This window comes from Arachis stenosperma, chromosome 1 (genome assembly GCF_014773155.1).
Source record: "Arachis stenosperma cultivar V10309 chromosome 1, arast.V10309.gnm1.PFL2, whole genome shotgun sequence".
NCBI lineage: Eukaryota > Viridiplantae > Streptophyta > Magnoliopsida > Fabales > Fabaceae > Arachis > Arachis stenosperma.
The window spans coordinates 31553084-31572215 of NC_080377.1; the positions used below are offsets into that span (position 1 = coordinate 31553084).

General features: G+C 41.1%; 1 protein-coding gene across 1 annotated transcript; it reads left to right on the plus strand.

The window, feature by feature from the left end:
- The first annotated feature begins 870 nt into the window (after positions 1–870).
- On the plus strand, positions 871–1371 carry LOC130977047 (uncharacterized). Its single transcript, XM_057902049.1, has one exon. The coding sequence runs from the start codon at positions 871–873 to the stop codon at positions 1369–1371; it is 501 nt and encodes a 166-aa protein (XP_057758032.1).
- Positions 1372–19132: the final 17761 nt, after the last annotated feature.

The window sequence follows — 19132 nt, forward strand, 5'->3', positions numbered from 1 at the left end:
GATTCCACTCCTATTAATGATACTTCCCCCATTGAGGGCTTGCAAGTAATCCCTGAAGTAATCCCTTGGTATGCACCTCTTACCAATTACTTTGTGTCTCGCACCTTTCTTCCCAATTTCTCTAAGCATCAAAAGGATAATCTTAAAAGAGAATCCAAATATTATGTCTGGGATGACCCATACCTTTGGAGATGTGGTGCGGATCAAGTAATTAGGAGGTGCATCCCACAAACTGAATTCCAATCTATCTTGGAGGCTTGCCACTCCTCTGAAGGAGGTGGCTATTATGGACCTTAGAGGATGGCAAGAAAGATCCTAGATTGTGGATTTTGGTGGCCAACTCTTTTCAAAGACTTTTCTCTCTTTTGTAAATCTTGTTCTCAATGCCTTAAGTTTGGTAATATCTCCAAGAAGGATGAGATACCCCAACAAACCATGTTATTTTGTGAGATCTTTGATGTTTGGGGTATTGACTTCATGGGGCCTTTCCCAAACTCTAATGGTTTCCTCTATATTCTACTTGCTGTTAATTATGTGTCCAAATGGGTGGAAGCAATACCCACCCAGATGGACGATGCTAATGTGGTTCTTTCTTTTATGCGGAATAACATAATTTGTCGCTTTAGATCACCACGAGCAATCGTGAGTGATCAAGGCTCACATTTTTGCAAGAAGAGAATGACAGGGCTAATGAAAAATTACGGTATCATCCACAAAGTAGCTATGACCTACCATCCCTAAATGAATGGCCAAGCCGAGGTTTCCAATCGAGAGATCAAGCGCGTATTGGAAAAGATTGTGAAGCCTCATAGGAAAGACTGGAGTGCTTAGCTCACCGATGCGCTTTGGGCCTACCGAGCCGCTTACAAAATGCCAATTGGCCTGAGCCCCTTTCGGTTGGTCTATGGAAAAGCTTGTCATCTATCGGTGGAGATAGAGCATAAGGCATATTGGGTCGTCAAAGAGTGCAATTCAAGTTTGGGGGGAAGAATTGAAAGAAAGCTACAGTTAGTGGAATTGGAGTGTTTGAGATTGGAAGCCTATGAGAATTCTAGACTCTACAAGGAAAGGATCAAACCCGTGCATGATAAGAATATAAGAAGAAGAGAATTTAGAGCCGGTGAACTCGTCCTTCTCTACAATTCAAGATTGAGGTTGATACCTGAGAAATTGAGATTAAGATGGGAAGGACCCTATAGAATGGAGAAAGCGGAGCCATATGGGGTCTATCACTTGCGTCATCCATCAAGCCCCGACATCTTCAAGGTTAATGGGCATTGTCTGAAGCTATACCATAGAGAAAAGATGAAAAGAAACAAGGAGGTTGAGGTGTTCCTTTTGGAGGATGCACCTAATGGCAAAAAAAATTGAGCTAATGATCGTCCAACTTAAGGACGTTAAACAAAAGTTCTAGGTGGCAAACACCCCACTATGGTAAGATCAACCTTTTTGTCTCTTTTGTATAAAGTTCTTGAACTCTTGCTAGATTTGGTGAATGCTTAGTTTTAGAGATTGTTTGGATATACTTGATTTTATTAGACTTAGTTGTGATATTCATGAAGGTTTGCATTAATCTTAAATAGGTTGGATTCTTAGTGTAAAAGAAAACACTCCATTTTAAGTATTGCATGGATTTTTGAGTGTTTTTGTTTTCTTTAGCTTAAAATGCCTACTAAACTTATGATGAAAATGCATTTCTTTATGTTTATGAAAAAAATGGGGTATCCACGCGTGAGCGTGCTAGACATGTACGCGTCGATGGCTTTTACAACTCCTGGTACAAAAAAACCAGAGAGTTATGCGAGAATTTAGTCAGCACAGAGCCCCACGCCTGACCCCACTCACACATACGCATGCCTGACGCGTGCGCGTCTCTGGTCATGATCGCGCAACCCACGCGTAAGCATGGGCGACGCGTATGCGTCGACTGCGCCATCTGAAACTCTGGGTACATTTTCCAAAGAGTTAGGCGAAATTTATGCGAATACTGTGCCTCACACCTAACCCTTCCCATGTGTACACATGCATAAGCGTACATTTTTCCCGAGAGTTGCGCGAACATTGTACGACCACTGTGCTGGGATCCCAACTCCCATCCACGCGTAAGTGTGCGTGACGCTTAGGCGTCAATATGCTTTCTGCCCATCCACGCGGGCGGGCCCCGTACGCGTACGCGTCGATGTCCACACAGCCAACTCTTGGTACTTCAACTAGAGAGTTGTGCAAGATTCATGCTAACATTGTGCTACTAGTGCAAGTTCTCCCACGCGTGGGAGACGCTTACGCGAAGGAGCATCACAGTAACGGTTGGGAAACTTAGTAGAATCCCTCATAGGGTTGTCCTTCTCGTGTTCATCGACATTAATGATGCTCCTTGCCTTCTTAAGGAGGGGCTTAACTTTTGGTGCTTGGTGCGCCTTGGTGGTGGATCTTTGAGGTACCTTTTAGGTAGGCGGTTTCTTCGGTGCCTTTCCCTTATCCTTTGTGATGACCATCCTGAGAAAGGGAGGAAAAGAGAAGACATTAAACTCAAAGAATAGCACATGAATAGTACCACACAAGTGTGAAAGAAAGCCACAAAAGAATAAGTGTCTTGAAGACATGACAGCTGTAACATGTAAGCAAGACAACAATGGAAACAATGGGCAAGTGGCGCGCACGCGTGGGGGCAGTTGCGCTAGTAGCACAATGTTAGCATGAATCTTGTGCAACTCTCTGGTTGAAGTACCATGAGTTGGCTGTAGGGACATCAACGCGTACGCGCACGGGGCGCGCACGCGTGGATGGGCAGAAAGCAGATTGACGCGTGGATGGGAGTTGGGATCCCAGCATAGTGGCCGCGCGATGTTCGCGCAACTCTCAGGAAAAATGTACCAGGAATTGGAGTTGTGCAATCGATGCGGACGTGTCATTCACGCTTACACATGGATGCGCAGATTAGCAGAGGGACGCGTACGCAGCATGCGTGCGTACGCGTGGGCAAGGTTAGGCATTAGGCATAGTATTCGCATTAATCTCGCCTAACTCTCTGGAAAATGTACCCAGAGTTTCAGATAGCGCAGTTGACGCGTATGCGTTGCCCACACTTACGCGTGGGTTGTGCAATCAGAACCAGAGATGCGCCCGCGTCAGGCGCGCGTAGGCGTGAGTGTGGTCATGCGTGGGGCTCAGTGCTGGCTCAATTCTCGCATAACTCTCTGGTTTTTTTTGTACCAGGAGCTGCAAAAGCCATCAACGCATACGCGTCTAGCACGCTCACACGTGGAAACATTTTTCAGAAACATGAAGAAATGCATTTTCATCATAAGTTTAGTAGGCATTTTAAGCTAAAGAGACCAAAAACACTCAAAAATCCATGTAATACTTAAAATGGAGTGTTTTCTTTTACACTAAGAATCCAACCTACTTAAGATCGATGCAAACCTTCATGAATATCACAACTAAGTCTAATAAAATCAAGTCTATCCAAATAATCTCTAAAACTAAGCATTCACCAAATCAAGCAAGAGTTCAAGAACTATATACAAGAGAGACAAAAAGGTAGATCTTACCATGGTGGGGTGTCTCCCACCTAGCACTTTTATTTAATGTCCTTAAGTTGGACAGTCATTAGCTCAATTCTCTTCGCCATTGGGTGCATCCTCCAGAAGGAACACCTCAACCTCCTTGTTGCTTTTCATCCTTTCTCCATGGTATAGCTTCAGACGATGCCCATTAACCTTGAAAATGTCGGGGCTTGAGGGATGACGCAAGTGATAGACCCATATGGCTCCACTTTCTCCACTCTATAGGGTCCTCCTATCTTGATCTCAATTTCCCGGGCATCAACCTCAATATTGAATTGTAGAGAAGGACGAGTTCACTGGCTCTAAATTCTCTTCTTCTTAAATTCTTATCATGCACGGCTTTCATCCTCTCCTTGTATAGCCTAGAGTTCTAATAGGCTTCCAATCTCAAACACTCCAATTCCACTAACTGTAGCTTTCTTTCAATTCTAACCCCCCAAACTTAAATTGCACTCTTTGACGACCCAATATGCCTTATGCTCTATCTCCACCGGTAGATGGAAAGCTTTTCCATAGATAAATCGAAAGGGGCTCATGCCAATTGGTGTTTTATAAGCAGTTTGGTAGGCCCATAGCGCGTCAGTGAGCTTAGCACTCCAGTCTTTCCTATGAGGCTTCACAATCTTTTCCAATACGCGCTTGATCTCCGGATTTGAAACCTCAGCTTGGCCATTTGTTTGGGGATGGTAGGCCATAGCTACTTTGTGGAAGATACCGTACTTCTTCATTAGCCTTGTCATTCTCTTGTTGCAAAAATATGAGCATTGATCACTCACGATTGCTCGTGGTGATCCAAAGTGACAAATTATGTTATTCCACACAAAAGAATGAACCACATTAGCATCATCCATCCAGGTAAGTATCGCTTTCACCCATTTGGACACATAATCAACAACAAGTAAAATATAGAGGAAACCATTAGAGTTTGAGAAAGGCCCCGTGAATTTAATACCCCAAACATCAAAGATCTCACAAAACAACATGGTTTGTTGGGGTATCTCATCCTTCTTAGAGATATTACCAAACCTAAGGCATTGAGAACAAGATTTACAAAAGAGAGAAGAGTCTTTGAAAAGAGTTGGCCACCAAAATCCATAATCTAGGATCTTTCTTGTCGTCCTCTGAGGTCCATAATTGCCACCTCCTTCAGAGGACTGGCAAGCCTCCAAGATAGATTGGAATTCGGTTTGTGCGATGCACCTCCTAATTACTTGATCCGCACCACTTCTCCAAAGGTATGGGTCATCCCATACATAATATTTGGATTCGCTTTTAAGCTTATCCTTTTGATGCTTGGAGAAATTGGGAGGAAAGGTGCAAGACACCAAGTAATTGGCAATAGGTGCATACCAAGAGATTACTTCAGATATTGCTTGTAATCCCTCAAAAGGGGAAGTATCATTAATAGGAGCAGAATTGCCTTTTATGTGCTCAAGGTGACTTAAGTGATCCGCCACTAGATTTTGCGAACCACTCCTATCTTTGATTTCTAGAATAAATTCTTACAATAGCAAAACCCATCAGATTAACCTTGGTTTAGACTCTTTCTTGGCCAACAAATATTTTAATGCTGCATGATCTGAGTACACTACCACCTTTGAACCAAGTAGATAAGTGATGGAGTGCAGAAGCTGGTGAATTAAAAATTTATTAAAATGATTACGTTGCGAGTGTAGTTCTTAACTCACCGAAAATCTGCTATCAATTTAAAAATATGTCACAGAAAGTCTAAATTAAAATTACTGGGAGTTTTAAGTCCCAGGTCATCTCCCAACAAGTTACAGAAAAGTGTGCTGTTTTATTAATCAGATATTCCAAAAAGTTGAGCTAAGTAAATTGGAATTTAAATTGAGGAATTTTAAATAACAAAAATAAAAGGCCTTGACTGGAAATTGATTGGTTAGAATCTCTATCGTTGATGGTGTGATTGTAAGATTAATTTATAATTAATAGTTGTTCTGTTTGGTTATCCCTTACTAGGTAAGGGAAAGTCAAACAAGTGGGAATGCCAGATCTGTTCACAAGTTGCAACCCACTTAGTTCAAAGGGATTGGCGTCGGTGACAGGATAGCAATCCAACATTTAACCCAATTACAAATTTTTCCTTCAATCCTTCCAACTCAAGAGTTCCTTTTAATCAACTCTCCATCAAGTAATGAAACTACTCACGCATTGTAAATAAAGAATCCATGGCACATGAAAGGGAATTAAAAGAAGACATGATTATTGGAATTGGAATTAAATTAAAAAGAAATAATCCTTGCATTAATTAATCATAAAAGTATCTGAATGACAAAATTGAACGTAACAAGAACATGGAAGAATAAAACCAAGTTAAGAGAACAAACTAGAATGATGAAGTCTTGATGAGGAAAATAACTCTTCTCAATGTTCCAATGCTAATACCAATTGAAAATTAAAATCCTAAAAACTAGAGAGAAAAACCAAAGAGAGTGAAAAAACTAGATCTAAAACTGCTAAAATGAATGTGTTCCTCTTATTTTTGCATATTCTCTGACTCTAGTCTGCTGTTCCGGGCCAAAAACTGGGCTGAAATAGGGTCCAAAATCGCTGGTTTTGGATTCTGCAGATTATGCAGATCACGCATGTCACGCGATCGCGTCGTCCATGCGGACGCGTCGCTTGCGCTTTTCCTCTTCACGCGTTCGCGTCGTCCATGCTACCGCGTTGCTTGTGCTTTCCAATCCGCGAGGCCGCGCAAGCCATGCGGCCGCGTCACTGCGATTTGTGCTCCTTCGCGCGGTCGCGTGATCCATGCGACCGCGTCACTTTTCGCTGGTTATCTCCACAAATTCTTGTGTTCCTTCCATTTTTGCTAGCTTCCTCTCCAATCTCCGTCTCATTCATGCCCTATAAAGCCTGAAACACTTGACACACAGATTACGGCATCGAATGGAATAAAGGAGAATTAAAATTAAATAATTAAAGTCTCTAGGAAGCAATTTTCAAACATGTAATAAATTCAGGAAGGAAATCTAAATGCATGCTAAATTGATGAATAAGTGGGTAAGGATCACGACAAAACCACACAATTAAACACAATATAAACTATAAAATAGTGGTTTATCAACCTCCCCACACTTAAACATTAGCATGTCCTCATGCTAAATTGAAGGAGACAAGGAAATAAGTATGAACATGCAGAAACTCATGAAATGCAATGCAATCCTACATATATAAATAAATGCAACTATATGATTATTATCCACTTGATCAAAAGTAAATAAGCCCTTCAAAGCAATTACAAATCAAATTCCACTAATTCTATCATCATATAATAAAACCGATAAAAGTGCAAGAAGATAGCTTATGAAGGCCGGGAACATGAAAATTCAAGCATTGAACCCTCACTGATAATGTATGTACGCTCTAATCTCTAGTGTATAGGGTAATCACTCTATTCTTCTCTAGTCATGTTTTCTAACTTTTGTTTTTCTCCTAACCAATCAACAACAGTTAATATACCAATGCAAACATCATGAGGTCTTTTCAGGGTTGTAATGGGGCCAAGGTGCAGGTAAGGATATACATATGGCTAAGTGAGCTTTATAAATTGAATCTTTAATTAACCTAAGCTCTCACCTAATATACATATATTCTATGTACTTTTAAATTCATGCCTAGCTACCCATAATTCCCTTTTTCAACCCATACTCATGTTTCAACCTTGTATTTTAATTCTATCATATGTGCATTGATCTTTGAATTCTGAATTTAACATTGGGGTAATTTTGTCCCCTTATTTATTGATATATTTTTTGAATAAATAAAGCTTATCAATGCACATAGATTTTTCATTCTTATATTTTGACATGAGTGGGTATCCAAATTTCCTTTAAATTTTCATGACATATTCCCTTAACAACTTTTGTTCCCACAATTTCCAATACTTAACTAGCACACACAATTCTATCTTAAGCTAACCAAAGATTCAATTTGGGATATGCTATTGTTTTTCAGCTTAAGGTTAGTAATGTGGTAAAATATAGAACAAATGGGGTTTTAAAGGCTCAAAGTGGTTAACAAGGGTAATTGAAAAGGGTAGGCTTGATTTGGATAAGTGAGTTTAAACCAATAATGGCCTCAATCATGTGCAAGCATGTAAATATAATAAATATTGGACATATAAGATAAACCAAAATATAGATTACAATCATAGAGAAGTAAACACACAAGAATAAAATAATTATGGTTAAATAATGTAACCATACATAAAGGCTCAAATCTTTCACAAGTTGTGTGTTCTTTAGCTCAAACATCATGTTCCAAATACAACTCAAGCAGATTTATCATAAAAATTTTGAAAAATTAGTGAAATTTTGTTCCAAAGATAGATTTTTAAAAGAAACTTATTGTCTTTTCAATCAAGTAGAACATGCATGCAACTATCCTAACCTATGCAATTTATTCTATTCTATAAAAGAAAGAAAAATCTAACTAAAATATCCTAATTATTGGTGTCAGAGAAGAGAATTTACCTCCAGAAGTCAGGTACTAACTGACCTCCCCACACTTAAGGCTTTGCACCGTCCTCAGTGCCATCTGTCAGGAACAGGGGTGGGCTGGTGGCAGTATCTCCACAGTCGGGATCATCATGGCTCCCGGTGTTGGTAAAAGAAGTGGAGTCCGGGGTGTCTGAGTCTCTAAAGCGTCCCTTGAGTAGCTCCTTGAGGTGTTTGAATTGGCGCTCGTTACGGCGCTCTCTCATCTTTGCTTTCTGTTCATGCCGATCCAACTTTTCAAGTATCTACTGGAGCAATTTCTTAGTGGTAGATGCTTGTGGTGTTGAAAAAGGAATATCTTCAACCGGCTCAGTAGGCTGGCTTGTAGTGGCTGCTGAAAGTCTGAGGTATTTCCCGTTAGGGACATATTGATCATCCCGTGGAAGCATGGCTTTGGTGTCCCCAGCTCTGCAGGAGACTCCGGCTGCTAAGATAAGATTTGAGACCAAGGCGGGGAAAGGTAAGTTGCCCACGATTTGTACATGTTCCATAGCATGCCGGATGTGTCTTGAGAGATTCAGAGGTTGGTCTGTAAGGATGCACCATAGTAGAACAGCCATGTCCGCAGTGAATGATGACTCATGAGTGCTCGGAAAGACGTAATGGGACATGATCTGTGCCCATATGCGAGCCTCCAAGGTAAGTGCGGAAGCCAAGATTCCCTTAGGGCGGTTGCGGTGGTATCCGTAGATCCAACGGCTGCCAGGTAAAGCGATGACTCTGAGAACGGAGTCCCAGTCAAATTGGTATTTCTGGCGCTGAAGGGTGGCTTCTTGAAAAGCATCCATTCCTGCTGGAATAGGGGGAAGACTCAGAACTTGCTGAATGGCCTCTTCTGTGATGGGCACTTGTTTCTGCCAGACATAAACAGACTGCAGGGTTGGTATGTAGAAGTTGGAGTATAACTCAACTACCCAAGAAAGATTAATCTGCCTTGGCTGTCTCCGTAGGAAACCCCATTGTCTTCGCTCAATTTGCGGCTCAACAAAGGTGGCAATATTGGACGGGAGGATAAGAAGGTATTCATTGTTATAGTTCCTTTCTGCTAGGATAGGGAACATCTGCTCACAGTAGCGATTGGGAAATCACGCAGTGTCCTTTGTTGGAAAGGCTTTCTCCTTGTCGTCAACCTTTATTATCCTCTTAACTCTTTTTGTTGAGGGCTTGACTGCGGTTGAAGAAGGCTCTGCCACTAATGCTCTTTTAGTTCCTCTTCTTGCTGGTGGTTTGGAAGTAGCTTTCTCTTTTCCTTTCTTGGTGGCCATCCTGAAAGAGGGGAAGAGAAAGAAAATTAAATTCAAAGAGATAGAGCAAGGAAGAGGGTATTGTAAGTGATAGTCAATGCACAATAAAGATAAATGGCATTAACACATGGTCCAGATTACATGTGAAAAGCTCATCAATAGAAATATAGCAAGTGCATGTAGGACAATGGAATGCAAGAGGTTTATTGGCATGCAGGCAAAGGCATGAGTAGCATATATCAAACATTCAATGTCCAAGTTAGGTTACCATTTGTAACAAACTAACGATCACGTTTGTATTGACAATTAAATTGAATTAATAAAATATGAAAGGGAATTTGTGAAAAGCAAGCATTGCAGAGTAGAGTAAAGTAATGTAGAAAAGTCCATAGTGCTATATGGGCTTTTTCACAAACCCATGGCATGCATGTTAAACAAGATATAAAAAGTATGAAATTGAACATGCAAGCAATCCCTTAAATAATTGTCAAACAATTTACAATAATCCACAAGCATATAATGAGGAATGATGACTCAAAAGGTTTCTCTAACACCATGTAAAAGGAAAAGAAGAAGAAGGAAAAATAAAGATTTGAAAGGAAAAAGAAAAGAAAAAGAAAATAATAATATATATACATAATATAATAAGAATGATAGAAAAGAGAAGAAGGAAGAAGAAGGTAAAACCTTGTTAATGGTGGTGAGAGAGATAGAGAGTGAAAGGTGAGGTAGAAGGGGAAGGGGGAAAGAAGAAGGAAGGAGGGAAAAGAAAAATTAGGATTTGGAGGAAAGAAAGATAAGATAATTTGGTAATTGAAGTTGAGCTGTGCGGCGCATGCGACGCGGCCGCGAAAGGCACGCGTTCGTGTGAGTGCGCATCATGAAAGGGGACGCGATCGCGTCTGTCACACGGTCGCGTGACCTACGTTGTGCTGCTGGCGCGAGTGCAGCCTCACTCCAGCACAACTCTCTGTTCAATATAATTCAATTGCCAAATTAAGGTGACGCGATCGCGTGGGTCATGCGATCGCTTGAGTGTGCATCAGAAATTAATTGACGCGGCCGCGTCGGCGACGCGGTCACGTGACAAGGATTGTGCTTCCAGCACCAATCCAGTACCACTCTCGCACAATATAGCATTGTGCACCCTTTGACGTCGAAAATGCAAAGCACGCGGCCGCGTGGAGCACGTGGTCGCGTGGGAAGCCATGATTTCCATGCGACGCGGTCACGTGAAATAATTTATGCCTTTGGCACGACTCCAGCGCTGCTCCTGCGTAACTTTCTGTTCATTTTTTATTTTTCTTTACTCCCCCTGCCACGCGGACGTGTCGCTGGTGCGATCGCGTCGCGCGGCAAATTTTTTTTTTTTTTTTTAAGGAAAGATAAAGACATGTAATTGAAAGAGCACGAAAGCACTAATAAAGAGAAGAGTTATTCAAAGAAGAAAAGCTAAAAGTGAAGAAAAGAACGATCATACCGCGGTGGGTTGTCTCCCACCAAGCACTTTGCTTTTACGTCCGTAAGTTGGACACTCCAATGGCTCAATTCGCTGCGATGTGGGGATCTTCCAGGCGGAAGATCTCAAGCTCCTTGCTTTTCTGCACCTTCTCACCATGGTATAGCTTCAGGCGGTGTCCATTAACCTTAATAAGTTCTGAACTTGAAGGGTGGCTTAGGTGATAAACTCCGTATGGTTCAGCCTTCTCTATTCTGTATGGACCTTCCCATTTTGATCTCAACTTACCGGGCATGAGCCTCAGTCGAGATTTGTAAAGGAGAACAAAATCTCCAGGTTGGAACTCTCTCTTCTTGATGTTTTGATCATGCACAACTTTCATCTTTTCCTTGTATATTCTGGAGTTCTCATAAGCTTCTAGGCGAAGGTTCTCCAGTTCCTGCAGTTGCAACTTTCTTTCAGCTCCAGCGTTCTCAATCCCCATGTTGCACTCTTTAACTGCCCAGAAGGCTCTGTGTTCGATTTCAACTGGGAGATGACAAGCTTTTCCATAGACTAAGCGGAAGGGACTCATCCCAATGGGTGTCTTGTATGCTGTTCTATATGCCCACAGTGCATCTTGTAGTCTGGTGCTCCAGTCTTTTCTGTGAGGCTTTACTATCTTTTGCAAGATACGTTTAATTTCTCTGTTTGACACCTCGGCTTGCCCATTAGTTTGGGGATGGTAAGCTGTTGCAACTTTATGGATTATCCCATGCTTCTTCATCAATCCTGTTAGTCTCCTGTTACAAAAATGGGTGCCTTGATCGCTCACGATCGTTCGTGGTGATCCAAAGCGGCATATGATATGGTTTATCACAAAGGAAACAACAGTGTTAGCATCATCAGTGCGGGTAGGAATTGCTTCCACCCATTTGGAAACATAATCTACAGCTAACAATATATAAAAATATCCACTAGAATTTGGAAATGGACCCATGAAGTCAATGCCCCAAACATAAAAAATTTCACAGAAAAACATATATTGTTGAGGCATCTCATCCCTCTTGGATATGTTACCAAATTTCTGGCATGGGTGACAAGATTTACAAAACTCAGCAGCATCTCTAAAAAGAGTAGGCCACCAGAATCAACAGTCTAAGATCTTTCTAGCTGTTCGTTGAGGGCCAAAATGTCCTCCACTCTCAGATGAGTGACAGGCCTCTAAAATGGACTGGAATTCTGATTGAGGTACACAACGTCTAATTATCTGGTTAGCGCCATATCTCCATAAATATGGGTCATCCCATATATAATATTTAGATTCTCTTTTCAGATTGTCTCTTTGATGTTTAGAAAAATGTGGAGGAAATGTGCGGCTAACTAAATAATTAGCAACAGGTGCATACCAAGGGACTACCTCAGATACTGCTTGCAGGTTGTCAAAAGGAAAATTATCATCTATAGGAGTAGAATCATCCTTAATATGTTCAAGGCGACTCAAGTGGTCTGCTACTAAATTTTGATTACCACTCCTATCCTTGATTTCAAAATCAAATTCTTGTAACAGTAGTATCCAACGTATAAGTCTTGGTTTGGATTCCTTTTTAGCCAATAGATACTTTAGAGCTGCATGGTCCGAATACACTACTACTCTAGTACCAAGTAAATAAGCCCCGAATTTATCCAGAGCAAAAACAATAGCAAGTAGCTCTTTTTCAGTAGTAGTATAATTGGATTGGGCAGTGTCTAAAGTCCTAGACGCATAGGCAATAACAAAAGGATTCTTACCTTCACGCTGAGCCAGTGCTGCTCCTACTGCATGGTTGGAAGCATCGCACATGATTTCAAATGGCTGGCTCCAGTCGGGTCCTCTCACAATTGGAGCTTGAGTTAGAGTAGTCTTTAGCTTATCAAATGCTTGTTTTCAATCCTCACTGAACTCGAACTCAATATCCTTTTGTAGTAATCTGGATAAGGGAAGTGCCACCTTACTAAAGTCCTTAATAAATCTCCTGTAGAAACCTACATGGCCAAGGAACGAACGGACTTCCCTCACAGAAGAGGGGTAAGGTAAACTAGAAATAACATTCACCTTTGCTGGATCTACAGAAATGCCATTATTAGATACCACATGTCCCAATACAATCCCTTGCTTTACCATAAAGTGGCATTTTTCGAAATTCAATACAAGGTTTGTATTAATACATCTATCTAATACTCTAGATAATCCATCTAAGAAAAGGTTAAGAGAATCACCATAAACGCTAAAATCGTCCATAAAAACTTCCATACAGTCCGCAATAAGATCAGAGAAAAGACTCATCATGCACCTTTGGAAAGTAGCTGGTGCATTGCACAAGCCAAAGGGCATTCTCTTATAAGCGTAGGTCCCAAAAGGACATGTAAAAGTAGTCTTTTCCTGATCCTCAGGAGCTATATAAATCTGGAAATAACCTGTGTAACCATCTAAAAAGCAATAATGTGATTTACCTGACAGGCGATCCAGCATTTGATCAACGAATGGAAGTGGGTAATGATCCTTACGAGTAGCTTGGTTGAGACGCCTGTAATCAATGCAGACTCTCCAAGCATTCTGAACTCTAGTTGCTATGAGCTCTCCATGCTCATTTTTCACGGTAGTGACTCCGGATTTCTTGGGCACCACTTGTACTGGGCTTACCCATTCATTGTCTGAAATGGGATATATGATACCGGCCTCCAATAGTCTGGTTACTTCCTTTTTGACAACTTCCAAGATGGTAGGATTCAATCTTCTTTGTGGTTGACAGACAGGTCTTGCTCCCTCTTCTAAAAATATTCTATGCTCGCATATTTGAGAGTTGATTCCCACTATGTCTGCCAAACTCCACCCAATTACCTTCTTATGCTTCCTCAGTACATCAAGTAACTACTCTTCTTGTTGAGAAGTCAGTTCTCTTGCAATAATAATCGAAAGCTTCTGCTCATCCTCAAGATAAGCATATTTGAGATGTGGAGGGAGAGGTTTCAATTCTAACTTTTGATCATGGGCAGGCTCTGGGTTATCTGGGGCTTGTGAAAATGGCGAAGTGTCCTCATTGTCAGTTAAGAGGGTCCCCACACTTGGACCTTGTCCAGTGTGCCTCTCTTCAAACTCTTCCTTTTGATCTTTAGCCACACTTTCGTCTATGACATCACACTGGAAGATAGAACGATCTTCTGGGGGGTTGTCAATGACTCCATTCAGATTGAAGATTACTATGCGGCCATCTATTTCAAAGGAGTATGTCCCTGAAAAAGCGTCCAATTTGAATTTTGATGTCTTCAGGAATGGTCTTCCAAGTAGGATCGATGATGGCTTATCTGAATCATTATGGGGCATCTCCAAGATATAAAAATCAGTGGGAAATGTGAGCCCTTTAATGTTCACTAAAACATCTTCAGCAACTCCAGCCACTGTGATAATGCTTTTATCTGCTAACACAAAACGAGCTGCCGACCTTTTTAAGGGAGGGAGCCTTAAAACATCATATATAGACAAAGGCATTATACTGACACATGCTCCTAAATCACACATGCAATCATAAATTACTACACCACCAATAGTACAACTAACTATGCAAGGTCCTGGATCACTACATTTTTCAGGTAATCCTCCCATTAAAGCAGATATAGAACTACCTAAAGGAATAGTTTCTAATTCATTAATTTTGTCTTTATGGATACATAAGTCTTTTAGAAACTTTGCATGTTTAGGTACCTACTGAATAACATCAAAAAGGGGAACAGTTACCTCAACCTTTTTGAATATTTCTACCATTTTAGGATCAGGTTCCAGCTGCTTCCTAGGCTTCCTTGCAAGTTGTGGAAATGGGATGGGAGTAGTGTTTTCTGTGGTGCCTGCACCTTTTTGTGCTTCTTCCTGTGGTTGAGCTATCTCTTCTTCCGCTATGTCCTGTATATCCTCTTCCTTTTCAACATCTTCGATTTCTACCACCTCTTCAGCTGAGGCGTATTCTGGTGAGCTTGGTTCCTCCTGATGCCTCTCCTGCAGTGTGGTTCCAGACCTCAGGGTGATGGCATTAATGCCTCCTTTTGGATTGGGTAATGGTTGAGAGGGGATTCCAGTGGTGCTTGAAGGTTGGTTACTGGAATTTTGTGCTGAACCAAGTTGTGTCATAAAAGCTTGCAGAGTAGAAGTGAAACCATTCAGACTGGCGTTAATACTGTTCACGATGGTATTTTCCATGGCCAGTTGTCTTTTCTCAAAAGCTTGTAATAAATCTTCATTAGAAGATACAGAAGAATGAGTAAATTGAGAGGTTTGCTGCTGATTGTTCGGTGATTCTTGGTTTTGCCTCAGGTGAGGTGCTCGGTAAGGTTGATTTTGCTGCCTGTTGTTGTAATTATTCCACCTCTGATTTTCCTGATTATCTCTGCCTCCCCTATTATTGTTGTCCCTCCAATTCTGGTTTGAATTGTCCTGCCATCCATGGTTATTATTTCCACTTTGATTGTACCCTTGGTTGGGGCGGTCATAGAAGTTGTGAGTGGATGCCACCATGTTGTCTTCTTGTTGGAGCTGAGGGCATTCATCAGTGTAATGGCTGTAATCAGCACAAATTCCACAAATTCTTTATGGAACTAGTTGTTGGTTTTGCTGTAGTTGAGTTTGCTGAGCTTGTTGATTTAACTGCATTTGCTTCAGCAGGTTGGTCATTTCACAGATGCTTCGATTTAGAGCAGCGGTCTCTATGCCAGAAGATACTTCTACAACGGCCCTTGAACGGCCTTGCTTCTGTCTGGGGTTCCGAGTAGATTCAGCTAAATCACTAATCAATTGCCAAGCTTCATCAGTGGTCTTGTACTTCTTCATAGACCCATTGCTGGCACTTTCCAATATGGTCTTATCTTGGGACCTCATACCTTGTGTGACATAGCTGAGTAGCACGATCTTGTCAATCATGTGGTGGGGGCATGCTTCCAGAAGATTATTGAAGTGCTCCCAGTATTCAAAGAGAGTCTCATTGTCATCCTGAATAATTGTAGAGATATCCTTCCTCAGTTTATCAGTAACTTCAGATGGAAAGAATTTCTCCAGAAACTCCTTTCTGAGTGTATCCCAGTTGGATACATTTGCTAGAGGTTGAGTGTAGTACCACTCTCTTGCTTTTCCCTCAAGAGAGAACGGAAAAGCTTTCAGCAGAATTGAAGTTTCATCAGTGCCATCACGCCTGATAGTAGAACAGGCTGCCTGGAAATCTCTCAAGTGCTTGATAGGCTCTTGAGCAGGTAGGCCATGAAACTTGGGCATCAAATTTAGCAATGTGGTCTTCATTTCAAAATCCGTAGCTACCGCTGGATGATGCGCTTGAAACGGTTGCATTGTAAAATCAGGAGCTCCATCCTCCTGAATTGTAACTCTTCTAGCTGCCATGTTTTCTGCACATAAAACAACCGAATCAGTAGAACGGGGGCTGGCTTCTTCCTCAGATTCACTTTCAGATCCGCCCTCAGAGCGGACTAACCTACACTGTTCTCGCCTTATTCGTGAAATTGTTCTTTCAATTTCAGGATCGAATATTAGCAAGCGCGGATCAGGAAGTGAACGTGTCATTTGACGGAAGAAACATGCAGCTCATAGTAGCAAAATTAAATAAAATGCAAGTAAATAGATTCTAATTAATAAAATTAGCACTCTATTGCAACTCTCCGGCAACGGCGCCAAAAATTGATGGAGTGCAGAAGCTAGTGAATTAAAAAATTATTAAAATGATTACGTTGCGAGTATAGTTCTTAACTCACCGAAAATCTGCCTATCAATTTAGAAATATGTCACAGAAAGTTTAAATTAAAATTACTGGGAGTTTTAAGTCCCAGGTCGTCTCCCAACGAGTAGCAGAAAAGTGTGCTGTTTTATCAATCAGATATTCCAAAAAGTTGAGCTAAGTAAATTGGAATTTAAATTGAGGAATTTTAAATAATAAAAATAAAAGGCCTTGACTGGGAATTGATTGGTTAGAATCTCTATCATTGATGGTGTGATTGTAAGATTAATTTATAATTAATAGTTGTTCTGTTTGGTTATCCCTTACTAGGTAACGGAAAGTCAAACAAGTGGGAATGCCAGATCTGTTCACAAGTTGCAACCCACTTAGTTCAAAGGGATTAGCGTCGGTGACAGGATAGCAATCCAACATTTAACCCAATTACAAATTTTTCCTTCAATCCTTCCAACTCAAGAGTTCCTTTTAATCAACTCCCCATCAAGTAATGAAACTACTCACGCATTGTAAATAAAGAATCCATGGCACATGAAAGGGAATTAAAAGAAGACATGATTATTGGAATTGGAATTAAATTAAAAAGAAATAATCCTTGCATTAATTAATCATAAAAGTATCTGAATGACAAAATTGAACATAACAAGAACATGGAAGAATAAAACCAAGTTAAGAGAACAAACTAGAATGATGAAGTCTTGATGAGGAAAACAACTCTTCTCAATGTTCCAATGCTAAGACCAATTGAAAATTAAAATCCTAAAAAATAGAGAGAAAAACCTAAGAGAGTGAAAAAACTAGATCTAAAACTGCTAAAATGAATGTGTTCCTCTTGTTTCTGCATTTTCTCTGACTCTAGTCTGCTGTTCCGGGCCGAAAACTAGGCCGAAATAGGGTCCAAAATCATTGGTTTCGGATTCTGCAGATTATGCAGATCACGCATGTCACACGATCGCGTCGTCCATGCGGACGCGTCGCTTGCGCTTTTCCTCTTCACGCGTTCGCGTCGTCCACGCTACCGCGTTGCTTGTGCTTTCCGATCCGCGCGGCCGCGCAAGCCATGCGACCGCATCACTGCGATTTGCGCTCCTTCGCGCAGTCGCGTGATCCATGCGACCGCGTCACTTTTCGCTGGTTATCTCCTCAAATTCTTGTGTTCCTTCCATTTTTGCTAGCTTCCTCTCCAATCTCCGTCTCATTCATGCATTATAAAGCCTGAAACACTTGACGCACAGATTACGGCATCGAATGGAATAAAGGAGAATTAAAATTAAATAATTAAAGTCTCTAGGAAGCAATTTTCAAACATGTAATAAATTCAGGAAGGAAATCTAAATGCATGCTAAATTGATGAATAAGTGGGTAAGGATCACGACAAAACCACACAATTAAACACAATATAAACTATAAAATAGTGGTTTATCAATAAGCTCGGAATTTATCCAAAGTAAAGACAATAGCCACCAATTCCTTCTCGGTGGTAGTGTAATTGGATTGGACTCCATCTAAAGTTTTAGAGGCATAGGCAATGACGTCAGGATTTTTACCTTTGCGCTGTGCTAGCGCGGCTCCCACCGCATAGTTTGATGCGTCACACATTATCTCGAATGGCCGACTCTAGTCGGGCCCTCTTACAATAGGAGCTTGGGTCAATACAACTTTGAGCTTGTCAAAGGCCTCCATGCACTCTTCACTTAGATCAAATTCAACGTCCTTTTGCAACAATCGAGATAGAGGTAGTGCCACCTTACTAAAGTGCTTAATAAATCACCGGTAAAAACCTACATGACTAAGGAACGCACAGACTTCCCTCTCGATGGAGAGGTAAGGCAAACTAGATATAACATTGATCTTTGCTGGATCCACAGAAATACTAATATTAGAGACAATGTTTCCTAAAACAATACCTTGTCTAACCATAAAATGACATTTCTCAAAATTTAAAACAATATTTAATTTAGTACACCTCTCTAACACTTTTGCATGGTTGTCCAAGCAAAGATCAAAGGAGTCCTCATGGACTCTAAAATCGTCCATAAACACCTCCATGCAATGCTCTAGAAGATCCACAAATATACTCATCATACACCTTTGGAAAGTTGCCGGTGCGTTGCATAGGCCAAATGGCATGCGCTTGTAGGCATAAGTTCCAAAGGGGCATGTAAAGGTAGTTTTCTCCTGATCTTCTAAAGCAATGCGGATTTGAAAATACTCCGAATAGCCATCTAAGAAATGGTAATGAGATTTACTTGATCGATGAACGGTAGCGGAAAGTGATCTTTCCTAGTGGCCGTGTTCAAATGCCGGTAGTCAATACACACCCTCCATGAGTTTTGCACCCTCCTGGCTATAAGCTCCCCGCTCTCATTCTTGATTGTAGTAACTCCGGACTTCTTTGGGATGACTTGTATGGGACTTATCCATTCACTATCCGAAATAAGATAGTTAATGTCCGCTTCTAATAACCGGGTTACCTTCTTCTTTACAACCTCTTGAATTGTAGGATTCAAACACCTTTGAGGTTGCCAAACGGGTTTAACTCCTTCTTCTAGGAAGATTTGGTGCTCATACACTTTGGGGCCTATGCCTACTAGGT

Bases quoted from the DNA above. Each gene is read 5' to 3' on its own strand.
- LOC130977047 (XM_057902049.1), top strand. From the start codon at position 871: ATGCCAATTGGCCTGAGCCCCTTTCGGTTGGTCTATGGAAAAGCTTGT.